At 38.7% G+C, this 27818-nt stretch overlaps 1 protein-coding gene across 6 annotated transcripts in view; it reads right to left on the reverse strand.

Moving 5' to 3' along the window:
- Ddx60 (DExD/H-box helicase 60) overlaps positions 1-27818 on the reverse strand; it is a 105197-nt gene that overhangs the window by 38712 nt on the left and 38667 nt on the right. For all 6 annotated transcript variants that reach the window (XM_021230177.2, XM_013117165.2, XM_021230175.2 and 3 more), the window contains exons 15-25: positions 26709-26875; positions 26105-26263; positions 24043-24192; positions 21737-21856; positions 20588-20683; positions 17778-17893; positions 16455-16588; positions 16243-16352; positions 7205-7309; positions 6558-6686; positions 4603-4727 (exon numbers count right to left, since the gene is read on the reverse strand). In XM_021230177.2, coding sequence (XP_021085836.1) covers positions 4603-4727; positions 6558-6686; positions 7205-7309; positions 16243-16352; positions 16455-16588; positions 17778-17893; positions 20588-20683; positions 21737-21856; positions 24043-24192; positions 26105-26263; positions 26709-26875 — 1411 coding nt within the window. The remainder of the gene's footprint in view (positions 1-4602; positions 4728-6557; positions 6687-7204; positions 7310-16242; positions 16353-16454; positions 16589-17777; positions 17894-20587; positions 20684-21736; positions 21857-24042; positions 24193-26104; positions 26264-26708; positions 26876-27818) is intronic.

The raw sequence follows: 27818 nt of genomic DNA on the forward strand, positions 1-27818 counted from the left end.
CTAAAACTTAAATCACATATAAAGCCCCATACACTTGTAGTGGGAGATTTCAACACACCAATCTCAACACTAGACAGGAATACCAGACAGAAACTCAACAAAGAAGCAAAGGGTCTAATAGAAGTAATGACCCAACTGGGATTAACAGACATCTATAGAATATTTCATCCACATAAAAAGAATATACCTTCTTCTCACCACCACATAGAACCTTCTCAGAAATCGACCACATACTTGGCAACATATCAAACCTCAGCAGCTACAAAAAAATTGGAATAACTCCATGCATCTTATCAGACCACCATGCTTTAAAATTAGAATTCAACAACAACACAAACTGCAGAAAACCTACAAACTCATGGAAATTGAAAAATGCACAACTGCACCATTCCTGGATCAAAGAAGAAATAAAAAAAGAAATTAGAGACTTCATAGAATTCGATGAGAATGAAGACACAACATACCAAAACCTATGGGACACTTTGAAAGCAGTGCTATGGGGGAAGTTCATAGCACTAAGGGCCCACATGAAGAAACTGGAGAATAGTTATACTAGAGAATTAACAGCACAGCTGAAAGCTCTAGAACAAAAAGAAGCAAACTCCCCCAGGAGGAGTAGATGCCAGGAAATAATCAAATTGAGGGCTGAAATCAATAAAGTAGAAACTAGAAAAACAATACAAAGAATCAATGCAACGAACAGTTGGTTCTTTGAGAAAACCAACAAGATAGACAAACCTTTGTCCAAACTCACCTAACAGCAGAGTGTGAACATACAAATTAACAAAATCAGAAACGAAAAGGGGGACATAACAACGGACTCGGAGAAAATTCAGAGAATCACCAGGTCAAACTTTGAAAACCTGTACTCCACAAATTTCAAAAATTTAAAGGAAATGGACAATTTTCTGGATAGGTATCTCTTGCCAAAATTAAAATAAGAACAGATAAGCAATTTAAATAGACCTATAACCCCTATGGAAATAGAAGCAGTCATCAAAAGTCTCCCAACCAAAAAAAGCCCAGGTCCAGATGGCCTCAGTGCAAAATTCTACCAGAAATTCAAAGAACAGCTTATACCAATTCTTCTCAAAGTATTCCATGCAATAGAAGCAGAAGGGTCTTTGCAAAACTCTTTCTACGAGGTTTCAATAACCTTGATTCCCAAGCCACACAAAGACACAACTAAGAAAGAGAACTTCTGACCAATATCCCTTATGAACATTGATGCAAAAATACTCAATAAAATACTAGCAAATTGGATCCAAAAACACATCAAAACAATCATTCACCACGACCAAGTAGGTTTCATCCCAGGGATGCAGGGATGGTTCAACATACGAAAACCCATCAATGTAATCGACCATATAAACAAGCTGAAAATCAAAAATCACATGATCATCTCGCTAGATGCTGAAAAAGCCTTTGACAAAATTCAACACCCCTTCATGATAAAGGTCTTGGAGTGATCTGGGATAACAGGAACATACCAAAACATAATAAAAGCTATATACAGCAACCAACAGCCAGCATCAAACTAAATGGACAGAAACTCAACATGATTCCGCTAAAATCAGGAACAATACAAGGCTGTCAATTCTCTCCATACCTATTCAATATTATACTTGAAGTTTTAGCTAGAGCCATACAACAACAAAAGGAGATAAAGGGGATACAAATTGGAAAGGAAGATGTCAAACTTTCACTATTTGCAGATGATATGATAGTTTACATAAATGACCCAAAGAACTCTTCCAGGGAATTCTTACAGGTGATTAACACCTTCAGCAAAGTGGTAGGCTATAAGATCAACTCAAGAAAATCAGTAGCCTTACTATATACAGTTGATAAAAGGGCTGAGAAAGAAATCAGAGAAACATCACCCTTTACAATTGCCACAAACAACATAAAACACCTTGGGGTAATGCTAACCAAACAAGTGAAAGACCTGTATCACAAGAACTTTGAGTCTTCAAAGAAAGAATTTAAAGAAGCCCTCAGAAAATGGAAAGATCTTCCATGTTCTTGGATAGGTAGGATCAATATAGTAAAAATGCCAATCCTGCCAAAAGCAATCTACAGATTCAATGCAATCCCCATTAAAATCCCAGCACACTTCTTCACAGACCTTGAAAGAACAATAATCCACTCTGTATAGAAAAACAACCTTACTCAACAACATCTGGAGGCATCACCATCCCTGACCTCAAACTCTATTATAGAGCTATATTCTTGAAAACAGCTTGGTATTGGCACAAAAATAGACAGGTAGACCAATGGAATCGAATTGAACACCCTGATATAACCCATACATGTATGAACATCTGATCTTCGACAAAGAAGCTAAAATTATACAATGGAAAAAAGAAAGCATCTTTAGCAAATGGTGCTGGCATAACTGGATGCTTGCATGTAGAAGAATGTGGATAGATCCATGTCTATCACCATGTAAAAAAACTTAAATCCAAATGGATCAAAGACCTCAACATAAATCCAGCCACACTGAATCTCTTAGAAGAGAATGTGGGTGGTACCCATGAATGAATTGTTATGGGAGACAGCTTCTTTAACATAACACCAGTAGCACAGACAGTAAGGTCATCAATTAATAAATGGGACCTCCTCAAACTGAGAAGCTTCTGAAGGCAAAGGACACAATCAACAAGACAAAAAGGCAGCCCACAGAATGGGAAAAGATATTCACTAACCCCACATCTGACAGAGAGCTGATCTCTAAAATTTACAAAGAACTCAAGAAGCAAATCTCCAAAAAACCAAAGGATTCAATTAAAAAGTGGTTTACAGAACTAAATATGGAATTCTCAATAGAGGAGTCTAAAATGGCTGAGACACACTTGAGAAAGTGTTCAACATCCTTAGCCATTAAGGAAATGCAAATCAAAACAACTCTGAGATACCATCTTACTCCTGTCAGAACGGGTAAAATCAAAAACACCAATGACAATTTATGCTGGAGAGGTTGTGGTGAAAGGGGAACACTCCTCCACTGCTGGTGGGTGTGCCAACTAGTACAGCCACTTTGGAAATCAGGGTGGAGATTCCTCAGAAAAATGGGAATCAGCCTATCACAAGACCCAGAAACTCCACTCTTAAGCATATAGCCAAAAGATTTTCATTCATACAACAAGGACATCTGTTCCACTATGTTCATAGCAGCATTATTTTTAATAGCCAGAAAATAGAAGCAAACTAGATGCCCCTCAACCGAAGAGTGGATAGAGAAAATGTGGTACATTTACACAATGGAATTCTATTCAGCAGAAAAAAACAATGGAATCCTGAAATTTGCAGGCAAATGGATGGCACTAGAAGAAACCATCCTGAGTGAGGTAACCCAGTCACAAAAAGAGAAATATGACATGTACTCTCTCATATGTGGATTTTAGACATAGATCTGGGGAGTGCCAGCCTACAATCCCATGGCCAGAGAGTCTGGGAAACAGAACCTTCATTCAATGGCTGATGAAAGCAGAGGCAGACTCCCACAGCTAAACACTGAGCTGAACTCAATGAATTCAGTGACAGAGAGGGAGGACTGATGAGCAAAGGGGTTAAGACTGGGCTGGTTAAACCCCCAGAAACAACTGACCTGACAAGGGTTATTTCTTGATTCCCCAACTGATGGCTGAGATTCCATCATGGGACTGATCAAGACTCCCTGATCATGGGTGTCAGTGAGGAGGCCTAGGTAATCTATTGGGCATTTGGAAGTAGATCAGTATTTATCCCATGTATACAAATGGGCTTTGGGCGCCCCTCCAACAATGAAAGATGCACTCTCACCCTGGACTCTTGGGGGAGGGTCTAGGCCCTGCCCTGGATGAAATGACAGACTATCAACATCCCCATGGAGGTCTTCACCTTCCCTGGGAAATGAGGGGATATTGGATGGGTTGGTGGGAGAACATGGGAGAAGGGGAGGGATAGGGAGAGGGACCTGGAATTGATATGTGAAGCAACCTTGTTTCTAATTTAAATTTAAAAATAAAAATTAAAAAAAACAAGTATTTTAAAATTTGTGGAACTGGGCCTGTTGTCACAGTACTGTCTATAATCCTAGTTAGTAAGAAGGCTGAGACAGGAGGATCATAAAATGAAGGTCAGCCTAATATACAGAATGGGTCTAAAACCAGCATGAGTACCTTGGTGACATCTTAGAAAAGAAAAAGAAAAAAATGCCTGAGGGTATTGCTCAGTGGCAGAATGGTTTTCTAGTGTGAGAGGCCCTGGGATCTGTTTCCAGTCAGTGTCACAAAGGTAAATTAAAAAGAAAAAAATCCACAGAGATGGAGGGAGCTACACTGATAAAGTAAGGATTAAGAAATGACAGTCGATAGTCAATTCTCATTGCTACATCAGATAACATATCAAGACCCTGTCTCAAACGTACAAACAGAACCAGAACAAAAAAAAAATGTGGAACTACACAATTTTATGACTTTAAGTAAGTCATATTATTTTGACAAATAAACACCCAAAGTAATAATAAATACTAGACCATAGTGGTAATGTGGATATAATTTCCTGTACCTTAAAGGAAGGGGACTAATACAAATTATTTCATAATATTAAATAACTTACAAAAAGAACAGTGCAGGCAACTTTTCCATTTCCCTGAGCTTCTCAACAAGATTTGGAAAGAATTTCAGCATCTGGCCTGAGTAGTCACAGAAATTAGGACGGAATTTCTCCAGCACCATTCTGGCCTGTAAGAGTGAATGGAAAGCGCTTCTATGAAAATGTGCATAGATATATGCCTAAGGGTAGAATTGCTGGATCTTCTGGTAGACTTAACTAACAATTTAAGTACTAGTGCAGAGGCTACCTTAAATCCCCTTCCCTGATAATAAGATTGACTACTATATTATATGCCATCCTAGAGCCTTCATCCAGTGATTGATGGGAGCAGAAGCAGACACTCACAGCTAAACACTGAGTCAAACTCCTGGAATCCAGTTTCAGAGAGGGAGGAGTGATGAGCAAAGGGGGTCAAGACCAGGCTGGAGAAGCCCACAGAAACAGCTGATTTGAACAAGGGGGAACTCATGGAACCCAGACTGATAGTTGGGAAACCAGCATAGGACCAACCCAGACCCACTAAACATGGATGTCAGTTAGGAGGCCTCTGGGGCCTCTGGTACTGAATCAATATTTATCCCTAGTGTACGAATGGATTTTGGGAGCCCACTCCACATACTCTCTCCGCCTAGACACACAGGGGAGGGTCTAGGCCTTGCTCCAAATGATATGACAGACTTTGAAGATCACCCATGGAAGGCCTCACCCTCCCTGGGGAGCAGAAAGGGAATGGAATAGGTGGTTAGTGGGGTGCAGGGGAGCAGAGGAGGAAGAGAGAACTGGGATTGACATGTAAAACAAGCTTTTTTCTGTTAAAAATTAAAAAAGGGAAATCTGCATAGGAAAGAAATGAATGGCCATTCTGACTAAACTCTTTCCATGGTTGTTATATCTTTGCTTTTGTTGTTCTTCAAAATTATCCTGTAAGACTATACCACAGGACTGTGGTAAGCCATAGCAAGGACACATGCAAACCACAGACTTAATAACAAGCCTCTGGTGTACTGGACACACACACCTGCAATTGTTCGAGAGAACACAAATCTGGCAGTAGGGGTGGGGAGAGGATCACATGAAAAAAATATATCATGAATGCTCTTCCTAAAAAAATATCAGAAATATCAATTTTTGATGATAAAATAAGACTATAAACTTAACCAAAATAAATTAGTAAGCATATAGTTCCAGGGTAAGACATAAGGCTTTAGTTCTTAAATAGTTGTTACAATTTAAAATAAAATTCATGAAGAATAAAACCCAAAGGACAGCTGCAAACCAGTGTCTACGTATATGACAGGGACATTGAACATATGAACATATTTCATGGCAGCTGTTGACACCTGCAAAGGAGCTCATCTGATCAAATGGAAACAATTTCCACAGGAATGAGGAGGGGGCTCACAGAGTCTCACCTCTAGCTGAAGAGCTACTGAAAAAGGGTGGCCCCACACCCATGCACAGACTGGCAGCACTGAGTGGACTCAGTGCGTTTTAAAAAGAAAACATGAGGTTGAAAGGGGAACAGACAGGAGGGATATGAGACGATTGGGAATCGACTTGAAAACATTATACACATATACAAGAAATTCTCAATAATGTTTAAAGAGAATAAAACACCAAAATTGCAAAAGGAAGAAAAGTAAAAATGTGTTACAGCTACTTGAGTCCCACTTCTGTGCTGCTGAAAGCATCAGTTATTCCAAGCAAAAACCTGTGCTCTGTCTTGTATGCCATCAAATGCATGAGGAAACTATGGTCTCTTGTCAAGTTTGAGGGGACACTGGAGAAGAGATAAAACAACTTCCTTTCTCTTTTATCTCTATCTTGAGATCACTACACATCAAGTCAAACTTAAAATTTAAAATACAAATTGAAAACTACAAAGGAGGAAATGATGTTATTGGTTGAAAGATACAAGAAAACAAAATGGAGTGCTTTGCCCAAAACGTTGAAATCACCTGTTCCTCGTTCCCATTTTTAATCCAACTTGTGAATTCTTCCTTTAAACTCGCCTCATATTCTCTAGCATCCGACTTTTTAATGACTATTTTGTTCTTAAAATGAGTGAAGTTCTCTGGACACAGGTTCTAGGAAAAGAAGACCATAAAATTCCATGAAAACAATGCCAGAAAACATAAAGATGTTTCTCAGTTATATTTTTCATTTACAGTTTTACAATCTCTTGGATCTGAAGCAATTGGAATTCTCTTACCTCCCTGTACCTTCTAGTACACAGAACTACGTATGAACTCTTCAAAGGCAAGAACACAGAGTAAACAGGTCTCCAGAGAAAGCAAACAGCACTCAGGACACAGAGAACAATGTGGGATGGAAAGTATCTGAAGACTAGAAACCCAGAGTGGGAAAGGAGACCCAGATACCACAGTGTCTGGGAAGAAAAAGGAGGTACATTTTCAGAAACTGACAGAAAACACCATTACTATCCCATTTAACTGAGAAGGATGAGGGTGCCAGTTCCTCTGGGGAAAGGTCTGCTAATCATTTTAAATCACCGAATGCAAGTATCAGAAACAGTGGTTGTGTGCTTCTGAACAGCAATGGTGGGCTCTACCACAGTAGCATGTATTCCATGAAGACTCTTTACCTGGGCCTGGGGCCAGCTCTTCCAGACCTGAAGCATAGTGTCATATAGCTGGATGCTTTCTCGAGGTGAAAAAGCAAGGTCAGAAGGGAATCCATACTTTTCAATCTATGATTTAAAAAAATCAAACTTATTAATATTTTATTTTACCCACAAGATGTGAACATTTACAAGGAAGGTTTGCTATGAGTATTGAGACTCTTGCCTTTACAAAATAATTTTTAATAATTATGTGTATGTGGAGGATGTTTTGCCCCCTTCCCCCAGGCCATAAGAGGGTGACAGATCCCCTGGAGTTATGGTCATAGGCTGCCTTGAATCACCCAGAACTCAGGTCTTTTGCAGGGGCCTCTTAACTGCAGAGATATTCATCCGACCCCTCCCCAAGGTTAGCCTTGTGTTCTCTTTTTAATTATCACTAGAGAGTGGTTACTTTTTCAGTCAAACTAAAATGAAACAAGAATAAATGTAAGAATCCTCATAAATTTGAAATACAAATCTTTGGTTGGATAGTGGGCTTGAGGTTTCTCAGTTTCTTACCATTTCACATAGGCTTTAATTCTTGTTTCTAAAATAAAACATTAGTTCTGTCTGTGTCACCAATTTGTTGTGAGAAATAAACTAGGTAATAAAAGCACAAACATGTAAGTGACCAGCCTCCCATCTGGACCACACAGCCTCTAGTCCCTAAGTATGGGGCAAAACCCCGGGCCTCTTACCCCCCCATCTCAGCTGCATTTGCAAGTCAGCAGGAAAAGTTCCTGCGGGCAGGTTACACCAACATCCCCCCACACTGGACCCTGTAACCTACAAGTCCCACTCTGCCTCCAAACCTACCCGTCCCCCATGACCTCAGTGTTTCTCTGATATACAGACAATCACTGTTTCAGAGAGGACTAAGAAAGCTGACCAAGGGTGGCTCCCTGAGACACAGAAAATGACCACAGCGATCAGTCCAACTGTGGATCCCTGAAAGACACTGTCTGCAAGGATTAGATCAAGAGGCAAAAACACTGACTACATCTGACTAGAGAAAGAGATGGGTACAGGCCAATGGAAGAAGCATTCAGGAACCTAAAGAGCAATAGGTTAACACCAGAACCTAGTGGTCCTACTAGAGGAAGACCTGAACACCCCAGTGCAGAAGAGCCAGAAGAAAACAACCTTAAAAGTAACTTTGCAAAGATGATAGAGATCCTTCAAGAGGAAATAAAAGAAATTACCTTAAACAAACACAGGAAAACACCAACAAAAATTGGAAGACACCAGTAAACTTCCTAAAGAAATCCAGGGAAACTAAGAAAAAACAAGCAAACAAGTCTAAGATTTGAAAATTGAAAAAGAGGCAACAAAATGAGGGAATTTTGGAAATGAAAAATCTGGGTAAACAAACAAGAATTACAGATGCGAGCATAACCAACAGAATACAAGAGATGGAGGAAAGAATCTCAGGTGTTGAGGATGTGATAAAGGTAGTAGAATCATTGGTCAAAGAAAATATTAAAGCAAATGCAGTTATAACAAAAAAATGTCCAGGAATTCTGGGATACCATGAAAAGATCAAACCTAAGAATAATAGGGGTAGAAATCGGAGGAGAATACCAGCTAAAAGCCACAGAAATATATTCAACAAAATCATAGAAGAAGACTTTCCCAACCTAACCTAAAGAAGGAAATGCCTATGAAGACACAAGAAGACCAAATAGACTAGACCAGAAAGAAAGAAAGAAAGAAAGAAAGGAAGGAAGGAAGGAAGGAAGGAAGGAAGAAAAAAAGGAAAGAAAGAAAGAGCTGCAAAGAAAAAAGATTAAGTAACATCAGAATAACACCAGACTTCTCAATGTAGACTCTCAAAGCCAGGTCTTGGATAGACATTATGCAGACTCTAAGACACCATGAATGTCAGCATGGCAGTGTTGGCGCATGCCTTTAATCCCAGCACTCGGGAGGCAGAGGCAGGCAGATTTCTGTGAGTTCGAGGCCAGGCTGGACCAACAGCCTCCAAAACAATACAGAGAAACCCTGTCTTGTAAAACCAAAAAAAAAAAAAAAAAAAAAGACACCATGAATGTCAACCCATACTACTATGCCCAGCAAAACTTGCAATCACCATAGATGGAGAAAACAAGATAGTCCATGACAAAACCATATTTTGCCTATTCACAAATCCAGCCCTGCAGAAAGCACTAGAAGGAAAACCCAAGGAGTTTTGAGGTACCCAGGAAAGCATAGGCAATAGATAATCCCATACCAGTAAATCCTAAAAGAGGAAAACATACACACCACCATCACCAAAAAAATAACAGGAATCAACAGTAACTGGTCATTGATAGCCCTTAATATCATTGAACTCAACTAGCCTATAAAAAGACACAGGCTAACAGAATGGCTATGAAAACAGGATCCATCCTTCTGCTGCATAAAGGAAACCCACAACTTCAAAGACAGACATTACCTCCAAGTAAAGTGTTGGGAAAAGACCCCTAAGGAAATAGAAGCAATCATTAGAAGCTGTCTAACCAACAAAAGCCCAGAACCAGATAGCCTCAGTGCGGAATTCTACCAACATTTTAAGAAGAGCAAACTCCAATATTCCTCAAATTGTTCCACAAAATAGAAACAGAAGGAACATTGCCACACTCGTTTTATAAGGCTACAGAAGCACTGATACCCAAACCACACAAAGCCACAACTAAGAAAGAGAATTACAGACTAATGTCCCTCATGAACATTGATGCAAAAATACTCAATAAAATATTGGCAAACAAAATCCAAGAATGTATCAGAAAAAAAAGCATTCAACATGACAAAATAGGTTTCATCCCATAGATGCAGGGTTGGATCAACATATGCACCATATAAACAAACTTAAAGAAAAAAACATGATCATTTCATTAGATGCTGAAAAGGCCTTCAACAAAATACAACACCTCTTCATTATAAAGGTCTTAAAGATACCACAGATACAGGGAGCATATCTGAATATAACAAAAGTAATTTACAGCAAGCCAACAGAAAACATGAGATTAAACAGAAACTCAAAATAATTACACTAAAATCAATATCAAGAAAAGGCTGTCCACTATCTCCATATCTATATGAATTTCTAGCTAGAGCAAAAAGGCAACAACTGGAGATCAAGGTAATACAAACTGGAAAAGAAGAAAAACTATCACTATTTACAGATAATATGAGAGCATACATAAGTGACCAAAAAAACTCTATCTGGGAACTTCTACAGCTGATGAGCACCTTCAGTAATGTGTCAGAATACAAGACTAAGTCAAAAACAAAACAAATAAATAAACAACAAAAAACAAGGAGCCCTGCAATATAAAGATGATAAATGGACTGAGAAAGAATTCAGAGAAACATCACTCTTCATAATAGGCACAAATATAAAATATCTTGGGGTAACTCTACCAAACAAGAGCAATATCTGTATGACAAGAACGTCAAAGTCTTAGAGAAAGAAACTGAAGAGTATATCAGAAAATGGAAAGTTCTCCCATGCTCTTGGATAGGAAGGATCAATATAATAAAAATGGCAATCTTACCAAAGCAATCTACAAATTTAGTGCAATTTTCTTCAAAATCCCAACACAAATCTTCACAGACATTGAAAGAACAACACTCAAGTTCATATGGAAAAACAAAAAACCCAGAATAGCTATACAGTAAAGGAAATTCTGGATGAGTCACCATCTCTGACTTCAAAGTCTACTATAGAGCTATAGTAATAAAAATAGCTTGGTGTTAGCATAAGAACAGGCAGGTGAAGCAACAGAATCAAACTGAAGACTCTGCCATTAATCCACACACATTCGATTTTGACAAAGAAGCCAAAATGGTACAACGGAAAAAAGGAAACATATTTAACAAGTGGTGCTGGAATAACTGGGTGTCAACATGTAGAAAATTGGAAATAGATCCATATCTATCCCCATGCACAAAATTCAAAGCCAAGTGGATCAAAGATCTCAACATAAATCCAGCTATATTGAACCTGATAGGAGAGAAAGTGGGAAGTAGCCTTGAATGCCTTGGCACAGGAGACCATTTCTTAATTATATAACACCAGTAGCACAGATGCTGAGAGCAACAATCAATAAATGGGACCTCATGAAACTGAAAATCTTCTATAAGGTAGTGTCAATAAGACAAAATGACAGCCTACAGAATGGGAAAAATCTTCACCAACCACACATCGGACAAAGGGCTGATTTCCAAAATATATACAGAATTCAAGAAAGTAGGTATCAAAACGTAAAACCCAGTTGAAAAATGGGGTACAAAGCTAAACATAATCTGACCAGAAGAAATGCAAATGGCCAAAAAACATTCAAGGAATTGATCAACATCCTTCATCATCAGGGAAATACAAATCAAAGTGACATCTTATACCTGTCAGAATAGCTAAGATCAAAAATACGGAGGACAGATTATGTTGGAGAGAATGTAGAGTCAGGTGAACACCCCTCCACTGCTGGAGGGACTGCAAACTTGTACAACCACTTGGGAAATCAGTATGGCAGCTTCTAAGAAAATTGGGAATCAATCTACCTTAAGACACAGTGATACCACTCTTGGGCTTGTACCAAAAGGACACTCAATCATACCACTCTGTTTACTTAACAATGTTCATAGCTGCATTATTCACAATAGCCAGAAACTGGAAACAACATAGATGTCATTCAACCAAAGAATGGATAAGAAAAATGTGGTATATTTACACAATGGAGGACTACTCACCTGTAAAAAACATGATGACCTCATGAAATTTTCAGACAAATGAATTGAACTAGAAAAAATATATATGCTGGGTGAAGTAACTCAGACTCAGAAACACAAAATAAGGTTTCTGTTCACTCATAAGTGGATATTAGATGTAAAGCAATGGACAACCAAAGAAGCTAGGTAACAAGGAAGACTCTAACAGAGAAACACCCTTGGAAAGGAAATTAGATCAGATCTACTGGCCAAATGGGGGTGAAAGGTGGAGAGGAGGAGGGATGAGAACATGAGGGAATGGGATGGAAATATTGGAAGAGCAGTGAAAGGGGTGTCTTAATAGAGAGAGCCACTATGTGGTTATGGAGAAAACTGGTGTAAGGAAATTCCCAAGAATCCACAAAGATGACCCCAGCTAATACTCCTAGCGATAGTGGAGAGGATGCCTGAACTGGCCTTGCCCTGTAATCTTATCGGTGAGTACCCTAGCTATCATCATAGAGCTCTCATCCAGTAACTGATAAAACCAAATACAGAGATTCACAACCAAGCACCAGACTGAGCTCTGAGAATCTAGATGAAGAGAGGGAGGAGAGAATACATAAGTAAGGGAGGTTAAGATCAAAATGGAGAAATCTACAGGGACAGCAGAACTAAGCTCGTGAAAACTCATGACCTCTAAACTGACCGCTGTGGAGACTCCAGGGTGCCAAACTAGGCCCTCCACATGTGGGAGGCAGTTGTGAAGCTTGGACTGTTTGAAGGGCCCTGGGTAGTTGAACCATGATACAAACCTGGTACATGAGCTAACTACATGAGCCCATGCCCTGTGTTGGAATGTCATGCTCAGCCTTGATGCATGGGAGAGGGTCTTGGTCCTGCCCCAAGCTCTTGTGCCAGGCTTTGTTGACTCCTCAAGAGGAGGAGTGAACTGGGGGTGACCTTGGGGGAGAGGTGAGGAGGGGTGGGATGAAGGGTGGGAGGGAGAACTGTGGTTGGAATGTAAAATGAAATTTAAAAGACTATATAAATTATTTTAAAAATTCAAAAAATGTCATCATATTTACATCCCTATTATTTTCAAATGAAAAGTAGTATAGGAAAATTCAAATTGCTTCTGTTTCTACCTTCTATAGTGAAAGGCAATCATAATGTGTATGTGAATTTCCTTGTTCATTTTAGATACTTTAAATGAACAGGTTGAAACCATAGAGATTATTAAATATATCTGAAGAAAACTGAAGAAAAACTTCAAATATTTTTGACAGGCTTCAGAAAGTCAGATGTTTTCATGTATTAATCCATCATTTGTTTTACCATGTTAATTAAAATTCATTTTAGGAATAAATTAAAAATAAACTAGGTAATAGATATATCTGACACACAGTTGCTGCATCATCCACCACTGTTTTATTAATGCATAAGTTCGTACTTCCTAAGTTTTAAGGAATTTAGCAATTCTATGTTCCAAGCTAGAATTCAATCTAGTTGTTTCCCACTACAAACTGGCAAACTGGAGAAGAGGCAAAACCTGAACCAATTTAGGCAGAGAACAAAGAGAAGTGACATTAAATCACTAAACAGTGGTCCTTTGACTAGTTTGTACATGCAAGTGTTCCTAGTGCCTGGGTAATCTTAACATTCAGTCCATACTGAGCAAGAGACGGCAGTCCTTTCAAGTGATTCCTGGGACCGACAGCTCTCCAGGCAGCAGCAGCTGTGCGTGGATGGCATGGCAACTGATGGAAAAGGTCAAACAAGGCTCAGTTTGCCAGAAACTAGACACGTATGGCTGAGGGCCATTCCTCACCGGTGATCCCTTCCTTCTGTTGGGTTTAGGGTTAGGGCCTATGGCAAGGCATAATATAGCTAGACAGTAAATCCAAAACAGATATACAGGAGAAGAAGGCAGGGTCAAGAGAAATATGAGTTGTCAGCAACAGCCTAAGGAGAAACATGCCAGAACAGAGGTATCTCCATGGCCACGCGACAATACACATTAGTAGAAATGGGTTAATTTATAAGAGAGAGCTAGCTATTAATAAACCTGAGCCATCAGCCAAGCAATTACGTTTAATATTAGCCTCTGAGTCATTATTTTGTAAGTGACTTTGGAGACTGACGACTGGTAGGGAAACCAGTCCAGCAGGAACACACAATACAGTGTGTTGTTCCTAGAGTGGTGCTCATATGATATACATGAGCATATACATGAGCATATAACATTCATGAGCATATAATATACATGAGTATATTTATGAATATATGATATACGTGAGCATATTATATACTTGAGCATGTATATATAATATATATGGTGCATTACTATATATGATAGACAAAGCTTTCATATAAATTTGGAGTTAATCAATGGGTCTTAGATTATAGGTGGTCTGTACCATATTTTAGTGCTATAGTAGTGACATAGATGTCTAGGTCTTACTTCTATTATTTGTAAAATAAAAACTGTAGTAGGAACTCCATCATACAATTGTAATGGTTAAAGCAGGCGAAATGTGTGAATATTTGAAAAGCATAATGTCAATCAGCTACCCTTTAAAACCAGCCAGGGTTCACACAACAATGTGTTAGTCACTGGACATACATGAAATTCATCCTGTAGCAGTTATTTCAGAACACTAAAAGACAAGTGGTGAATGTTCAGTGGTCATCTGACTTGGCTAGCGCATAAACACAAAGTGTTGTGGAGTTTACCAGCCAGCTGAGGAAGCCACCGCAAGGTTCTTAAGAAGACTCCACATTTTAAGAGCTTCAAAATAAAAATCAAGATCCAGACACTAGCATTTGGCATTTGGGATGAACAGGGTATAGCATGAAGGCCTCGAAGCAAAAAGATATTCCATAAATGAAGAGTAGGAAGAGCCCCTGAAAGACATTAGCTGTCAAGGGATGTGTGCTTAGCCCTTTCTGAAGAAGTCCAGAAAAGCTGTTTAAAGAATAGAATTATAATTATGGAGCCATAATATAGTATCAGAATGTAAAATATACTTCATTTTCCAGGTCTCGGGAGGAAAGTGAAGGTATGACTATCATTTTAAGGGCTAATGCAAGTTTAAATGATCCTTCCAAGGAAGAGGAAGGAGAAAGGAAAACAGGTATATGCAGGAAATATTTAAGGAACTATCTATCCCCTACTAACCGTTCAATAGCCCACTGGCATTGTTTCAAGGTCTTTGCTTTGCTGACTCATTAACAAAGAGTCACAACTTGATCGCTAGGGCAATGGGAAGCATGTGATCCTGGATTCAGATCATACACAACTGTGATGCTTGCATGTGTGAGGCTTTGCCTGCACAAGGCTATAGATGCACTGAGAGGAGAGGTTAAGCCCTATCCTCGACATTTCCTAAGTGAGTAGTATGAGTTAGTGAAGAGAGACAAGCAGAAATAATTTCCCCAAACTAACAAAACCATCGAGCTAAAGTGTGTAGTAGTTTTTGAACTTTGAGGATCCCAATAGCATCAGAATATTGAGAAACTATTGGTGATATATTGTTTATGATTTTTTTTCAAGACAGGGTTTCTCTGTATTGTTTTGGAGTCTATCCTGTAACTCACTTTGTAGACCAGGCTGGCCTCGAACTCACAGAGATCTGCCTGCCTCTGTCTCCCGAGTGCTGGGACTAAAGGCGTGCACCACCAACACCTGGTTTGTTTATGATTTATTAACACTTCCTGAGGGTACAGAAGCTAGCCACAAGGCATAGAGGTCAGACAATGGTAATACACACCTTTAATCCCAGAAGTCACACTAGCAAGCCATATAGCCAGGCAATGGTGGCATACACCCAAACCCAGGACTCGGGAGACAGGCAGACGGATCTACTTGAGTTCAGGGCCACCACAGCCTACATAAGAATAAAGAGCAGCATAGCTCACACCTTTGATTCCAACACTTGGATCACACAGCTGTCATACCACACTGGGAAGGTAGAGACAGGAGGTTATGGCTGGGCAGAGAAAAGAATATAAGAATAAGAGACAGAAACTCAGAGCTTTTTGCCTCTGAGGATTCGTGGGGACAGGATTGCATTTGCATCTTGGTAGAGGTAAGATCTACTGGCTTGACTGCTTTGCTTCTCGGATCTTCAGATCGAAAGCTTGAACCACTGTATCTGTCTCTGTGTCTTTTATTTTTTGCATTACAAACTTTGGAAAGTAGAACACTGCTGTTCATTTATAAATCAAAGTCGTAGTATTTACACTGTATTCTGCAAAGTATTATATTTTCAGTTCGAACCCAGGTAGTGCTATTACATGGAACAGCTGTGGCAAAGGTTGTTACTCACATGATCTGTGGTTAGTGCAGCACACGGGTGGAAATGATCAAAGCAAACGTCACCCTGTCTCACAGAACATAAATGCTTCTCCAGATCATTGTATCTCTCTCCATACAGCACTGAAAGGGCAAAGAGATATTTTCCATTTGATCAAAAATGTGATCAGTGGAATAATTTTAAGGCAAAATAGCCAAAGCAAATGAAAACAAGAGCATACATACCCAGTCTAACTTTGTATGACTGTCTGGGTTGCACTGGATGGCTGCCACGGGAGCCAGTATTTCTCTTGGTAACAGTTGTTTTTCCCATTTCACTGTCTACTTGTTTCCAGTACCTCTTTACTGACTGGAGCCACCTTTAAAAAATAGACATATTACTTAAAATTTCAGTCAGTAATGTGCTCAGTCGTTCATGTTTCAAATGCTTGGTTCCCAGTCTTTGGTATTATTTTGAAATCTATGGAGCCACTAGAAGGTGGAAATAGCATAACAGAACTCGGTAACCAGCAGTGAGACTTGGAAGAGTAATTGACAATCAACACTGGCTGCCACAAAGGTTATGCTAGCCACTGGTTCTTATCTAGTTCTCTCTGCTTCCTGTCTGTTGCCATGTGAACAAGCTGCTACCTCACGCTCCCACTTCCATGGATGAAGCCTCCCTCCTTGCCTTTCCTACTGTGATGGGCTGACTAGTTTCTAAAACCATGAGTCTAAATAAAGCTATAACTTAACTCTCAGAAGGTATTTTTGGTCACATCAACACAAATGTAACTCATGTATTATTTGAGCAGAAAAATAAATTAAATGGAATTAAATAAATACAAAAATCTTCATGTGTCTTAAAATTGTCACAGAAGGGAATTAGATATAGAGCCATATAAACTGAAATAAAATTCTAGCTTCCTTACTATTAACTCTGAATCCTGCATGAACCATTTCTGTGCTTGCCTTTCATGTTTAAAAATCAATAGAATAGAAAAATACTATTATCTAACAATAATGGAAATAGTAGCACATCAAACATTGATATTTAAGAAATTTCTGTATATAAAGTACTTAGGAAGGAATAGGACACATGGGAGATGCTATAGGATATGTTGTTATCAGTAGTTAATATTCAAGACCAATGACAAAATGTGTGGCTTTCAACTAATAAAAAGCTTTGCTTCCTTTCTAGACAATACATCTACAAAATGGATGATCTCGGAATCTATAGCTAAATATATCATTCTATCACCTTGATTTTTGCTTCCTAGTAAAGAGGGGTTGGAAAAAGAGGAGGAATATACAGCTATCATTTTATTTTTGAGCTTTGACATATTACTTACTATTCAACTGCAAATATAACTCTAAGGGTGCTGGATATTTCTTTGTAAAGAGTAGCCAAGACTTGTCAGAAAGAACTAAATAGACAATAGCTTGAAAATTAATAGAGTGCTATGAGTTAACCAGAAATTGAGGTTACTCTAAAGTCCATAAAGGACTATGAAATCCAAACTTTCAGAACAGATAAATATTCTGTCCAAAATGGACTCTAATCCATACTCAGTAAGATGCTTCGGGTTGCTTATGGTAGCTGAAAGTGCCAAAAAGGGACATCGAATCATGACAAGGAGATGCTCCCAGATTTCTGCTCCAATTTCTCCACCAAGACAATGAACCTATAAAAGAAAAGAATGTTTTCAATTGACAGGATAGTTTTAAGAATGGCAAATTAAATAATATATGAAATCTTAAGTTGATTGAAGGTATTTCCCACCACCTTTAATGAACTCTGCCAAGTTTAAAGAATTATTAGAAAAATAAATATATAGGACATCTTGGCATTTGAATTTTTCTTAATATTTTTAACCAATCCACCCATAATTCCTTTTTATTTTATTTTATTTTGCTTTCAAACTTCAGAGGGCCTCCCGTGTCCTCTGGGTCTCTAGCTTTGAGATACAGGTCAGAAGATGAGGGAGCAAGCTGAGGTCTGAGAAGATGAGGGAGCAAGCTGAGGTCTGAGAAGATGAGGGAGCAAGCTGAGGTCTGAGAAGATGAGGGAGCAAGCTGAGGTCTGCGTTCTGTTGGTCCTCTCCCAGGTTTCCTGAAGCTTCTGTGCTCCTCAGCTAAGGTACACTGCTTGAAACATAGCCCATTCCATCAAAATCTCCTTTGGAACCAAAAGCAAATACTTCCTTCCCTTGTCCCTTTTGGTCTAACAGCAAGTTCACTCAGGATTTATTCACAAATCTCTTTTTAAAAACAGACTACTAAAACCATATTTTGATGGAATAGAACTGAACACCTTGATATTAACCCATACATGTGTGAACATCTGATCTTCGACAAAGAAGCTAAAAATATACAATGGAATAAAGAAAGCATCTTCAACAAATGGTGCTTGCATGCAGAAGAATGCGGATAGATTCATGTCTATAGCCATGCACAAAACTTAAGTCCAAATGGATCAAAGACCTCAACATAAATCCAGCCACACTGAACCTCTTAGAAGAGAAAGTGGGTGGTACCCTTGAACGAATTGGTACAGGAGACCAGGCTGCTTCCTGAATATAACACCAGTAGCACAGACACTGAGGTCAACAATTAATATATGGGACCTCCTGAAACTAAGAAGCTTCTGTAAGGCAGAGGACACAGTCAGAAAGACAAAAAGGCAGCCCACAGAATGGGAAAAGATATTAGCTAACCCCACATCTGACAGAGGGCTGATATCTAAAATTTTAAAGAACTCAACAAGCAAGTGAGCAACAGAACTAAATAGAGAATTCTCAATAAGTGTCTAAAATGGCTGAGAGACACTTAAGAAGTGTCTTAGTCCCTAGCCATCAGGGAAATGCAAATCAAAACAACTCTGAGATACCATTTTGCTCCTTTCAGAATGGCTAAAATAAAAAACACCAATGACAGTTTATGCTGGAGGGGATGTGGAGAAAGGGGAACACTCCTCCACTGCTGGTGGGAGTGACAACTCCTACAGCCACTTTGGAAATCACTATGGAGATTCCTCAGAAAAATGGGAATCAGCCTACCACAAGACCCAGAAATTCCACTCTTAGGCATATATCCAAAAGATGCACATTCATACAACAAGGACATTTGTTCCACTATGTTCATAGCAGCATTATTTGTAATAGAAGCAACCTAGATGCCCCTCAACTGAAGAGTGGATACAGAAAATGTGGTACATTTACACAATGAAGTACTACTCAGCAGAAAAAAAAGCAATGGAATCTTGAAATTTGGAGGCACTAGAAGAAACCATCCTGAGTGAGGTAACCCAGTTACAAAAAGAGAAACATGGTATGTGTTCACTCATATGGATTTTAGACATGGATCAGGTGAGTGCCAGCCTACAATCCCAATGCCAGAGAGTCTGGGAAACAGAACCTTCAACCAATGACTGATGGAAGCAGAGGCGATCACCCACAACTAAACACTGAGCTGAACTCAAGGAACCAGGGACAGAGAGGGAGGAATGATAAGCATAAGGGTCAAGACTAGGCTGGTTTAATCCCTAGAAACAGCTGATCTGAACAAGGGGTAGCTCTTGAATCCCAGACTGATGGCTGGGAATCTAGCATGGGACTAATCAAGACCCCCTGATTATGGGTGCCAGTGAGGAGGCCTAGGCAATCTATGGGGCCTTGGGTAGTAGAGCAGTATTTATCCCTGGTACACAAATGGACTTTGGGTGCCCATGCCACAATAAGAGATGCTCTCTCACCCTAGATTCTTGGGGAAGGGCCTAGACCCTGCCATGGATGAAATGACAGACTATGGACACCCCCATAGATGGCCTCACCCTTCCTGGGGAAAGGAGGGAGTTTGGGGGGTTGGTGGGAGGTTGTGGGAGGAGGGGAGAGAAAGGGAGAGGGACCTGGGATTGGCATGTGAAACAACCTTGTTTCTAATTTAAATTTAAATTTAAAAAGAAAAAGAAAAAATAGTATTTTGAATAGGCTGTTAATTTTCCTTCAGAGTCATGATGGACAGAATTGTTTGGGTCTTTGGCATCAATTGCTGGTGTGTGGAAACCTCTGCTTTGGAGACCAGACTGGATTTTGAATTTCTATCAATGTACACTTGTGTCATCGCTTTAATTCTGTTCCCTCCACAACAGCATCCCCAATGAAGACCAGTTCCTCACACATGCAGAACTCTCTCACCACTCTACACCATTGAGTCACAACAGAATTGAGCCAGAAGGGTAATTCAGCTGGGAAAAATGGTCAGAAGAAAATCACCTCCAAACCTGAGCCCCATCCAAGGGGCACATGCCTCAAAGCATCAAAGACTTGCAGTAGTTATGAACACTGGGAAGAGAGCCAGAGAAGTGAAATCAAACCTACCTCATCAAATATAACGTATCTGATCCTCTTCACCCAGCTCTGGCGATGAGGAGCCAGTAGCAGGATTTCAAAGCAGGCAGGCACTGTAACAAGCACCTAAAAACACAGCATTGTGTGAAGAAACACATGTGCACAGGCATCAAACTACAAGAAGCAAAGCTTGTGAGTCCTGAATGTGTCTTCTCATAATTAGGATCTGATGCAACTTCTAAGTTACACTTGTGATATTACTTTGACCCACATGAAAACTCAATTTTCCTGGGACAAAATAGTAAAATATCTAATCTGAGTGCTGATTCTTGTTTATGAGCTCTAAACTGTGTCCAGCCCTACGTGGGACACCGCATTGACCTCTTTCCCAACCCAAGGATCAGTGAAGGAGATGGAAAGAATGAGAGAGCCAGGGGAACAGGCAGAGTATTGCGAGCTGCCATCTTGTGACAGTTCCACTCATGAACTCGCAGTAGTTCAAGACCTGCAGAAAAAAATCAAGCCAATCAAACTGATCAAGGGAGGATGAGGAAGCGGCTCACAAGGCCACACCCCCACAGAGAGGGGTTGCAGGGCGTAAAGGGATGGGAAAAATGGGGTAGGTGCTTTCAAATCTAACACTAACAGGGAATTTGTGTTGGATGACATTTCTTTGAAAGGCAATCCAGGCAGCATACTGCTAAGTATACTACATAATGCTCCACAAGCATGTCTAGTTTTTCAGTTTATCATAATTACTGACAGTAAGAAAGAAAACTATAACTTCATTAACAACACATCATTAACTATAACACAACATTTTTTGGCTAAAATAAGTATCTTTAACAAGAGAAAGTAATTATGATAATACATTGCTGTCCAATGTTTTCATAGCTTGTAAAGATCTTTGGATCATTTTGAATCCCACTGTAAAGCAACATGATAAATGACCTATAAACTAAAAGTTTAAATCAAGCAAAAGCATCTTTAGAGAAATGAGTTCTATTTTTCACATTTTTTGGAATGTAGCCAATTTATATTTTCTCTGAAGCAGTTTTGACCTTCACAAATTCAAGGATATTATTTTCACAAGCCTTGTGAAGATGTTAGATTCCTAGTTGAAAAGATGTAACATTGTGGTATAATCTGATATCACATTTATTAAATAGTGTGTCAAACCTGGCAGTTCAAGGCATCATGACGATAGTCCCTAGTAAAAACACCACACAGAGCTCCACCAGCGGGCAGAATTTTGGTGTAACGATTTTGAACAGTTGCTGCCACTTGATTAACAAGTGCCTGGTTGACAGGAAAACAGATGTATTAGTTACATAATAAAGCATAGATCAGCAAAACTTAATAGAATGACAGAGATATCCAAAACATGATCTGCTATGAATGCAGAAAAACATAACAAACCCTTTCCTCTATCCAGTCTACACTAAAAAGTTCTCCCTTTGAGCAGTTGGACTAAAAGTCTGAACTTCTTTGATTAACAACAATGTACAGTAAAACAGAAAAAGAAAGCATTTGTGTGAAATGGCAAGTATATCCTTTATAGCAGAAAAATGACACATATAGCACAACAATTGAATAACCACCACTTATAATCTGAGTCTATCACAGGTAGAAGCTCAAACAGATTTCTATTTCCTATTTCAGAACCTCCCCCAGATGTCAGAAGCTTGACTTCAAACAGGAATCTGCATAGTCTCACTCAGGATAAGGCAGGTAGCATGGCCAGTGGAATCTATAAAACTTCAAACACCCGTTAAATGCTTGATACTCCCAAAAGTACATGCCAATTAGGTGAAGTGCTGATACTCCAGTTATTTTAATGTATCTGAACACACAACCCCTTTGTGCTGGCTGGTTTTATCTCAACTTGACCCAAACTTTAGTCACTTGGGACTAGGAAAGATCTGATCCCACCAGATTGGCCAGTGGCTAACTTTTTTGATTAATAATTGATGTGGGAGGGCCCAGTACACTGTGGACAGTGTCACTCTAAGCTAGTGGTCCTGGCTGCTATAACGAAGCAGGATGCACAGACCATGAGGGAGATACAACCCAGCACACCTCGATGGCCTCTGCATCAATTCCTGCATCCAAGTTCCTACGAAGTTTGGGCTCATACCCTGATTCTCTCAGTAATGGACCATACTGTGAAAGCATAAGCTGAAATAAACCTTTTCCTCCCAAGTTTCTTTGGTCATGGTTATTTATCACAGCAATAGGAACATTAATGAAGACAGCCTCAAATGAAAATGCAGATAGTTTTGATTACACGAAGATTTTAATACCGTCATTGGAATGAATAACTGAAATAAGCTAAGGTAATAGCCTGATCCATGAACATGTATTTCACTGTGGTTCAAAAAAAAGATGTATCATGTATTACACAAAAGTTGATGAATTAGCAAAAAGACCAACTCCTCCATTATAAAAAAGTAGGCAAATGTATCCTCAAATGCATCGTGAATAAAGAAGTACCAAGGACCAGATGTCATGCATAATAATATCACCCAAATCACTAGTAAAAGAAATGTACATCTAATATGCAAATATAAAAATGCACATCTAAAACTTCTACCTCTGATTGTAGCAAAAGCTCACTCAATAACAAAAGGAATCTCAAGAAAGATTTGGGGTTCCATCTCACAGCAATTAGAATGGGCAAATCAAGAAGAAAAATGCTAACAGTTGGGGAGGGAATAGTGGAAAGCTAAGAGTTTAAACTGGTATACCCAAAATAAAAATCATTCTTGAGCTTTCCCAAAGCAAAAGCACTAAAAATAAAACTACCGCATGGCCTAGCTATATCACCCCTTCCTGTGTATATACCCAAGGTCTTCTATCTTACTACAGAGATATATGCACATCCAAGTTTCTATTTCCTCTATTCCAGTAGCTAGGAAATAGATGCAGCCTTGATGTCCATCAACAAATTAATAGAAAAAGAAAGTATACAAATATAAATAAACAAAACAATGTTGTTCACAGTGAAATTGATGGAGCTCGGAAATGTTATATTAAGCAAAAATATCACAAACTCAGAAAGACAAATATCACATTTTCTCTTATATACGGATCATAAAATTTAGTTTTTAGTTATATGTATAATGTGGGTGAGAGTGGGTATATAAAGGTCATGAAACTAGAAGGGGAATCATGGGAGGGAAAATAAGGGGGGAAGGAAATAAGATAATAGAATATATGTGACTTGAACGTGGAATGGGAGTTATATGAAAATAAAGTGGAGCAGTGTAGGGGTATTACATCATAGGGGAGGGAAATGGTGAAGAAAGGTCAAAAAACCCCAAAAGCTATCTACAAAGTTCTATTACGAAGCCCGTTACTTTATCTGTTAATTTTTACAGGTGAAAACAAAAATAAAGGGAACTAGATCTACCACACAACCATGTCTAATATTTCTGAGTAAGTTCTGGAATGAAGAAAACTACAACATTCACTGGATTCCCTACCTTTGTTGGTGCAACATACACAACCACGCCTTCATTACTCTCCTTGAGCACCTTCTCCATGCAGTAGTAGGAAGCATAGGTTTTGCCAGAGGATGTGGGGGCAACAATCACTGCAGACTCATAGTTATCCACCACATCAAGGAGCTCTCGCTGCAGGAGTCAGATCATGATTTGTGTCAATCAAACCAGCCACATGCTACCCAAACAGATCAGTCTTTCTCGGTTATGATTTTTCTGAACCTCAGTGATGGAAAGCCGCAGACTCACAGAAAAATGAAAAAGGAAACCCCGATAGACGACTCATTCCCGCAAATGATGTGATGTTTGCTTATGAGCGGCTGCGAGATGAATCGTACACATGACAATGGAGCCAAAAGACTAAGTTGAACTGCACAGAAAAGGGACACTATTCAGGAAAAAGAAGGAGCCAATGAGGAGGGCGCATATTGATGGAACTGTGATCCCAACACACAACATATGTGGAGGAAAAGACCACAAAGCAACATGTTATTTTGTGCAATGAATATATATATATATAATAATAAAAAGAAAAATGACTCAAAATTGTGTTACTATGCTATTATGAAGGTTGTTTTTAATAGGAGTACAGAGTATCTTTGAGAAATCCAATTGTCGGAACTGGAGCCAGCCAACCCATATTTTTATGGCAGTAAGCCAGTGGTTGAAGCAAAGATTCTCCATTTTGCCGCTTACCCTCGATGGGCCACTATTTGGGAGCATCATCTTTGCATCCTATGATTTTATTCACCAACATAATTTGTAGTCAAAAGAATGGAAACCTATGTGAAGTACAGAAAACAGAAAGTTCGCTAAAATCCCAACCTGCACACCCAGTGAATCTAGTCCTCCCTACATGCCACACTCCAGAATGAAAAGGGCATGAAAGAATTAGGAGGTGTATGGAAAGTAGGAGTAGACTTGACTGCCCTGTAACCAACATTGAAATAAGTAACTTGTCCTTTGCTCATGGAAAATCAGCATTTTGTAAAGGAACCCCACCATTAACAGCATAAGGAAAGTTCCATGCTCCAGTTTGCATATGGCTTCATGTCCCCTGGGAATCCTAGAATCTTGTCTCCGAGTTGAAGATACTTGCAGGAATTGAAAAGTTTAATAAGTGGAGTATACTCAGAGTTCTATAGGTCACGATGAGTCACAGCCTTGCTAAGTAAAACATTTGCTATGCAAGTCCTAGGCCCAACTAGTTTTCCCTGATTCCTGCATTCAGTGTTATTCTTTCTTACACAAGCTGCCCCACCACAACGTGAAGCTATTCTATTGTCAAGCTGGCACTGGAAGCCACACCAATGGAGCCATCCGATCTCTGGTGTTGAAACTGCAGAAATGGAAGGCAAATAAGCATCTTTACATTAAAGCTAAGCTGCCTCAAGTTTTTCATTACATTACTGACAAGTGGCTGAGTGGGACAGCCAGTCAGACTGAACCTACAAAATTGTTCAACTTGTGATAGGTGTGTGTGTGTGTGTGTACATATATTTCAATGTGTGCAGAAGTGATTATTTCCAAATTCTGTAGCCATCAACATTTACCTTATATGTGTTTACAGAAATATAGCTAGAATGGCAGCGTGTACAGACTGTAAATACATAAACAACTTTCCCACTGTTTAAACTACCTGAATTTCTTCATGAGTACTTATATTGTTTACATAGAAAATTCTATTGACAGAGAGAAAACTTGAAGCTGGATACAGAATGATAATAGCTATATAGCACAGACAACTTTATCATTTGAATCTATGTTTGCAAATTCATTCAATACCTCATGGAGGAAATGGCCTACATAGTAAATGAAAATTTTAATTGGAATGGAAAAACTTAGTCCAAATGAGACATGTTAAATAATGATGAATTTTAAGTGAAATGACTTTTAAATGAAATATCTCAATATTTTGAAGTCCATGACAAATACAAATATGAATATAAACATATATACATAGAAAGAGAGCTTTAATAGTAAGAAACTCCATGATGCATACATGACTACAAAATATGTGAACTATTTCTATTCCTATTTTTACCTGCCATGTATCAGGAATAAAATCTTGGACCCTAGGGTCTGGGTCTTTTCTTTCTTCTCGTATCAAATGGTGTCCCATATATTCTAGTTGAAACCGAGCTGGCCCAATTCCAACAGAATATTTGTTCTTTTTTGTCTTTTTTATGTCATCTGCTGCTTCCTGTATTGTTTTAAAAGATTGTTTTGAAAACAATTGAAGTTATATCAGCATATAAATAATTGAAATGTTTACGATTGAATCTCTTCTATATAAAAACAAATTTAATCACCCTTTAAACATCATGAAGACATTTTCACTTTTGTGAAATACAAATAAATCAGTGGATGACATATTAAAATAAGCCAACACTACTGTAGATTTGAGCTGTTTTGTTAGAATTTAGTATTGGCTTAGTTTTGAAAGTCTATAGAAATCATCTGAAATTTAATGTTATAGTTAAGCTGTGTAGAAAATTATTATTCTTGATTAATTCAACTTTTGGCAGTTGGATTAATTAAGTTGACATTTTATTAAAAATAAACATAAAAAGATAACAGTATATGAAGGACACTTTATGTATAACAAATAGAAGCTGAGTTACAATGAAGCTAACACAATATGTTACCTGAGTTGGATACAAAGAATTTGCTAGCTCATCAAACCCTAAATATGTAAGACATCTAGCTATGAGTTTCCGGTCTGCTTCTTGCAGAAGTTCAGAGTGTTTGTCCAACAAGGAGTGAATTCTCTTCATCATATCAATGGCTATGTTCAAGTCCTTTGTGGTTTCACCTTGGTACAAAATATAAATAATGAAATTGCTATAAAAGCCATCAAAATAACAAATTTTTATTACAAAGATCAATCATCTAGCCTGTCAATCTTCACTATGCTTAGTAAAACTCACTATCTTACTCGCCTGTAATGGATGTTTGAGAATAGAAAGGACTAGATAAAAATCTGACAGTTCACCATTAAAATATTATTAAAATTGAAGTCTGTAGAATTGTATGGTGAATTATAAAGCTTTTCTCTATCTCTTATTGCAATGTCTCCTCTGTTAAAAGAAAATAATTGCATGATTTTAAACATAAGACTATAACCTTAGCAACATCCGTTAGCTCTATTGTCCATGGAGAAATACTGGATGTAAGCCCTCGTGAGTCTGTTCATGCAGTGCGATCCATCTCTTCCAGCTATCAGATCCAGACTCCCACAACCTCTCCACTTCTCTAGTACTGTCCCACTGTTTATTTCCCCCCTCTGCTAGCCTACTCATTCTCACATCTGTTTTGGTTTTAGTTGGTGCCCTTTCTCACCTATTAGACAGGTACTGCCAATTCCATACTGAAAGCTGTTATACGAAAGGATACTAAGTAAACAAAACAGAGGCCTTTCACTTCGGAGTATTCTGTATATGATACACGATTGGTCCACACTGAGCATTAGAAACCACAGGCTTTGTGTGAGTCTAATACCTAAGCAAGATTCTATGGAAGGATATTTCATGTAGGAATATATGAAGAATATATCCATCCTCCACATGGATAAAGAGGACAAATAAAATCTGGTTGTGTGAAAATTTAGGACAAGGGAATCTGTGGCAGTTACTATTCTTAATTTTTCTATCCACCATGTAGTTACAAAGATTCCTTATTTATGTCTCTGTGGTATTGGGAATTCCACATACTTAGGTAAAAGTATGCATTTCCTGGTCCTCTTCGTGGGAAATCGC

This window comes from Mesocricetus auratus, unplaced genomic scaffold, assembly GCF_017639785.1.
Source record: "Mesocricetus auratus isolate SY011 unplaced genomic scaffold, BCM_Maur_2.0 Super-Scaffold_6731, whole genome shotgun sequence".
In the NCBI taxonomy this organism is placed as follows: domain Eukaryota; kingdom Metazoa; phylum Chordata; class Mammalia; order Rodentia; family Cricetidae; genus Mesocricetus; species Mesocricetus auratus.